General features: G+C 38.7%; 1 protein-coding gene across 1 annotated transcript in view; it reads right to left on the bottom strand.

The window, feature by feature from the left end:
* Window positions 1-112: 112 nt before the first annotated feature.
* Window positions 113-5,676, bottom strand: part of LOC106511473 (cyclin-Y) — a gene marked incomplete at both ends in the record, with an annotated part of 6,163 nt that continues 599 nt past the window's right edge. Inside the window, 7 exon segments of the mRNA XM_014000226.1 lie at window positions 113-275; window positions 2,908-3,074; window positions 3,804-3,923; window positions 4,226-4,283; window positions 4,837-4,872; window positions 4,995-5,095; window positions 5,621-5,644. Coding sequence (XP_013855680.1) covers window positions 113-275; window positions 2,908-3,074; window positions 3,804-3,923; window positions 4,226-4,283; window positions 4,837-4,872; window positions 4,995-5,095; window positions 5,621-5,644 — 669 coding nt within the window.

Genomic DNA, 5,676 nt, shown 5'->3' with positions numbered 1-5,676 from the left:
AGGGATCCCTTTAAATACACTTCTAATTGAAAGTGTGTGTGTGTGTGTGTGTGTGTGTGTGTGTGTGTGTGTGTGTGTGTGTGTGTGTGTGTGTGTGTGTATGGCTCCTCACCTCTAGTTTCTGGGCCCTGTCCCTGCTGAGGGGCTCCAGGGGGAAGCTGAGGTTGTTGGCCTCGGCCAGGGAGCGCAGGTCGAAGTAATACTTGGCGTAAACGCTGGACGGCACGTTGATGTTGAACTGCAGCAGCTCCAGGAACTTTCTCTCCAGCTCATTCCTTCAACATGAATGCATTTTAAGAAAGACAACATTGATAACATATTGCAAAAAATAATAATATTAATAATAATAATTTGCATGTTGCTGAGATGAACAGCTGTTGAAATATTTGCATGTGCAGCAACAGGAAGTGATGCCAAAGGGGATTGCGCTGCAACATCTAACAGCACGGACTAAAAATAATCTAAGATGATTCTTTAGATTATTTTGAGTCTCTATCAGAGAGAGATGACGAAGAGTGWGTGTTCAATTAACATTGCTTCGATAAACCAAAACCAAAGAGTTCCTTTTCTGAAAGAGTTCCCCTTTGATGTCACTTCCTGTTTCACTTTTACTGAGCCAAGTTCAAAAGAATATGCCAGGTATGTGACAAAATGGATAAAATCACGAGGTATTATGTCAAGTTTCTTAAACATAAAGAAGTTTTCTTTGACTTTTACGTCATAGGCACTTTAAATTCTTCTTGACGGTGAAGACGAGTTAAACTCAGTGAAATCTGAATCCTTTGAATCCACTAAACTTTGGCCTTCTTTCACAGGAAAATGTAATTTTATGTAAAAAAAAGAGTATGAAAAGTACTAATCCTAAATCCTGACAGTGCTGTTGTTGTGTATTGCCTCGCGCTCAGCCTCACTGGGATTCTTCCTGTGCGGACGACAGCAGCTTTCATCTGTTTCTCTTCAGTCGCAAACGATTCTTTTCACACTGCAGCTAATATTCATCTCTCTTTCCAGGCTTTGTTCTTCRCCCACACACAGCCATCGAGAAGCTAAAATTAGACCTTATTGTTGCTAAACTCTACTTAATAATGCTGCTTCTTTTTAATTTGCCCCGGCACAAATTCAGTTCATGCATGCCTATTTATTTTTGTGCTTTCTCTGTAGTTATTTTAATGCAACCAAGTGAGAAAAAAAAAACAAGCTCAGAAATCTAAGATCCAAAGTAAGGATTTGAKGAGACAAGATGGTCAGATACTGAGTCACTGTCTGGTGAGTTGCCATGTCAGAGCACAGCAGTGGCACATGTTTAGCTGCACTGACCGGAAATATTTCCCAGCAGATGGGTTACAGTCAATGCTTAATAAATTTGGACAAGAATCTGCAGAGGTCAGAGGTGACAGTACAACCCCAATTCCAATGAAGTTGGGACATTGTGTAAAACATAAATACAAACACAATAYGRTGATTTGTAAATCTTTTTCAATGTATGTTCAATTGAATACACTACAAAGACAACATATTTATGTTCAAATGCATTTATTGTTTTTTTTTTTTTGCAAATATTAATTACTTTTGAATTTGATGYCTGAAATGTGTTCTAAAAAGGGTGGAACGGGGCAACAAAAGACTGAGAAAGTTGAGGAATGCTCAAAAAATGCCTGCTTGGAGCATTCCACAGGTGAGCAGCTTAATTGGAAACGAGTGAGTGTCATGATTGTGTACAAAAGGAGCATCCCCGAAAGGCTCAGTCATTCACAAGCAAGGATGGGGCCAAGTTCACAACTTTGTGAACAACTTTGTGACCAAATAATCCAACAGTTTAAAAACGCAGCAAGGATTTTAAGGACTTCATCATCTACAGTCCATAATATCAAAAGATTCAGAGAATCTGGAAAAATTTCGGCAGGTAAGCAGCAAGGCCAAAAACCATCAATGAATGCCTGAGACCTTCAATCCTTCAGGCAGCACTGCATTAAAAATAGACATCATTCTGTAACAGATATTAGCACATGGGCTCAGGAAGACTTCAGAAAATCATCGTCAGTGAACACGGTTTGTCTTTATATCTACAAGTGCAAGTTAAAGCTCTATCATGCAAAGCCAAAGCAAGATATCAACAACCAGAAACACCGCTGGCTTCTCTGGGCCCGAGCTCATCTGAGATGGACTGACACAACGTGGAAAAGTGTTCTGTGGTTTGACGAGTTCACCTTTGGGAAATCATGGACGTCGTGTCCTCTGGGCCAAAGAGGAAAAGGACTGTCCGGATTGTTATCAGAGCAAAGTTCAAAAGCCAGCCTCTCTGATGGTATGGGGGTGTATTASTGCCTGTGGTATGATTAACCTGCACATCTGTGAAGGCTCCATTAATGCTAAAAGTTACAAACAGGTTTTGGAGCAACATACGCTGCCATTCAAGCCACATCTTTTTCAGGGACGTCTCTGCTTATTTCAGCAAGACGATGYCAAGCCACATTCTGCCTGTGTTACAATCGGTTGAACATTAAATATCTTGTCTTTGTACTGTATTTGATTAAATATAAGCTGAAAAGAATTTGCAAATCATTGTATTCTGTTTTTATTTGTTTTGCACAATGTCCTAACTTCATTAATAATGGGGTTGCAATAGGAACACAGTAACAGCAAAAGTGTACCACTCAGAAAAATTAAAAATAATAATAATCCAGATGATTTGGAAACCAAAGAGGTATTTCTTCATGCGTGCTTTAATTTCCAAGTGATAGTAAATGATTAAACTCTAGTTTTGCAACCATTTATAATTTACGAATAAGYGACAGAAGGCATACCTGACCTTAGTCTGAAGAACTCTTCTGCTCAAGTGTTTTATATATTTTAAAGCACTTCTCAGTACTTCTATGTTCACTAAGCGTTRAATTTCCAGTGACTCACATGTCCTCTACAGTGATGTCCTTGAGTATTTGGCAGTAATCGACATTCCACACCGCCTGGTCGTCCCAGACTTTAGAAGCCAGGAGGATGGCTCCCAGCACGATACGCTTCCAGTTGGCGGGGCAGATGTCGATCTCAGCATAGGTAAGAAGCCTCTCCAAGTATACCTGATACACAGGACGGTTTTCAGTTAGCAACTCAAAAATAAGAACTATAAAAACAAACAAAAAAATCCCAGCAGTCTATTGTTTTCCTTCCTTTTCCTGTTTGCAGCATAATAACCTTTTAMTCCTGTCTTGTCTTCAATCATTTGCTGCTTTACAGGTTTGCAGTCTCCCGCCTTCTCCTCCGTCAAGATGTCAGAGGCTGATGAAATCTAGTTTCCCTGGAGCGCCTTCATAAAAAATCCATGCTGCTCCGTATTCCTCTGCTCCCTCCCTTGGAGTACTCAGACTTCACACAGCCAACACAAAGCTCATGGGGCCCAGTGGCACAAAGCTGATTCATGAGATCCACTGATCATTTTGTAAGAATCAAAGACAGACCGTATTTATCAGAATTCATTCCGTGAAGCACGGAAGCTGTAATCATTTTCTGTATGAAGACATTACACAGTGCAAGGGGGGGRAAACAAAAACAAAGACTCTACTGGGAACAGTAAACAGGCACTGATGTATCTTTACTCATTACTTTATTATATTTTTGTTTTTATGAGACTACATGCTGATTTCCCAACATTTTTAGGCACAACGATCAGTGAACTATATTGTTTCTGCTGTCTAATCTCAGAGGCCTGTAAGTGAAGACACAATATAAATGATATATCTTTAGAGAAAGCCGAGGAGAATCAGGAAGCAGCACTCCCTCCTAGTGTCAACATCCACACATACACCTACCAAAGTGACAATGGCACACTCAGCAGTGAGCTGAGCAGCACTGAACAGCGTCCTGACGAAGCGGTAGATCTGCTTCTGCTCCGGGTCGTATTTGTCATAATCAGCAGGAACTTCAGACTTCTATGAAAAACACAAGATAACACAAGAAAAATGAACAAGACTGCRTCTTATCTGCAGTTCTTTCATGTTGCATTTGACTATGTTCATTTTAAAAGATGAACTACTGTAAATATACTTTAAAGAAATAAATCTAAAACGATGCAGTGGTCTACTGTGGCGACAAGACAGATTTCCTCCTTTGATTTATTCACTTTCTTTATGTTTAATTTGCTGATCGTCAGATTGTGTGGTCTGTCTCGCTGATTAATGTCGACAGGGTTACAGTTCATGTAATGAAAACGTATCTGCAGCTGAGGCCGTACCGAGAGAGGATGCAGCTTCTCATCAAAAATGTCTAACAACATTCGCCCGTCCACGTCTCTGGAATGGAGGAGGACAGAAATAAATTAGGGTAGGATAAAAAGGAGCATGTCACAGGTCTAATTGCTATATGCATGTGTAATAAGCCACTCAGACATTCACCTGAAGTTCATACCGGGTTTTATTTCTAGACTGCGCAAATGGTATGTGAAGACTTATATCAACAATTTCTAAGTATGTGACAATAGCAGCTTAAATGCAAAACTAATGGGGACTTATAGGTGCTCAAGTGTTTGCATGAACTTTCATGTTGGGGAGAATGCAGGTGTTTTAACATGGAAAGAATCCATTTTTTGGTTCTGGCTGAACTAAAACAAGCCCTTAGCTCAATGGTCGGGTCATAATTCAACTGATTTAATCCAACTGGAAGTCATTCAAAAGCTATCTTCAACAGGTAAGATAATAACTGTTCAGAACATTTGTACAAAACTCCACTTTAAAATCCACAAACTATTACTTTAAGTCAAAGGGAAAAACATGAGCTAACGTTAATGTTTATCACAGTAATGTGACAGATGATCATACACTTAAAACGGTAAAATATTTCACATACCTGTTTTTTATGTGATAATATATTGCCAAGGCTACACTGTAAAATAAACAAATAAATGATTATGTATTAAAAGTAGTAAATAAGAACAATGTGGTAAAACCTTTATTTTAATAACAAACTATAGCCTGAATCAATTTCAAGGTAATTAGACGAGTTACCATTTGATGGTGTATTTCAGGTTGGGTTGACTGACAGTGCTGTCGTCCAGAAATATGGTGGAACATGAGCTGTACTTTCTCCTCACTGGTCCTGGATGATGCTGGACACACACAAACACAAAGACACACACAAACATACATTTATGTCAATCTCTCCATTCTATTAAATGAGCCAAAGACCTGCTGACAAACATGGAGAGGAGGGGACCTATACAGAGTCTGATGTGTTAGCATGCATGAGTGGCATTTATAGTGAAGTGCATCTTTAGAGACATCTCAAATGTCTGTCATTTTGCATTTGTTCAAATTATATTTTATGTTGTATTGTGCTTTTTTAGATAAATGATTATTTCACATAAAAACACGTTTAATTCTGATAGGTCCTTAAAAGAACCAGCTAAACATAAAAAAGATATATTTTTATCATGAACCCAAAGGACTCACAGATGAACTGCACCATGTTAATACATTGGAAAACTTAAAAATAAAAAAACAAAAAATATTCAAAAAACAAAAACGGGAACAAACAGGACAAAGATAATGAGCAATTTATGGAGTTTGGGGGTGGAGTGGGGGGGACAAATACAATATGTCTAGTTTATTTTCTGGGATTATGTTTTTTTTACCTTGTTCTCCGAAATGTGAGTGAACTTGTAAAACATACAACACATTAAAATTACTA

This window comes from Austrofundulus limnaeus, unplaced genomic scaffold (genome assembly GCF_001266775.1).
Source record: "Austrofundulus limnaeus strain Quisiro unplaced genomic scaffold, Austrofundulus_limnaeus-1.0 Scaffold2825, whole genome shotgun sequence".
NCBI classification, from domain to species: Eukaryota; Metazoa; Chordata; class Actinopteri; order Cyprinodontiformes; family Rivulidae; genus Austrofundulus; species Austrofundulus limnaeus.
Note: the sequence above shows the minus strand (reverse complement) of the source record. Positions and strands in the feature narration are given on the sequence as shown.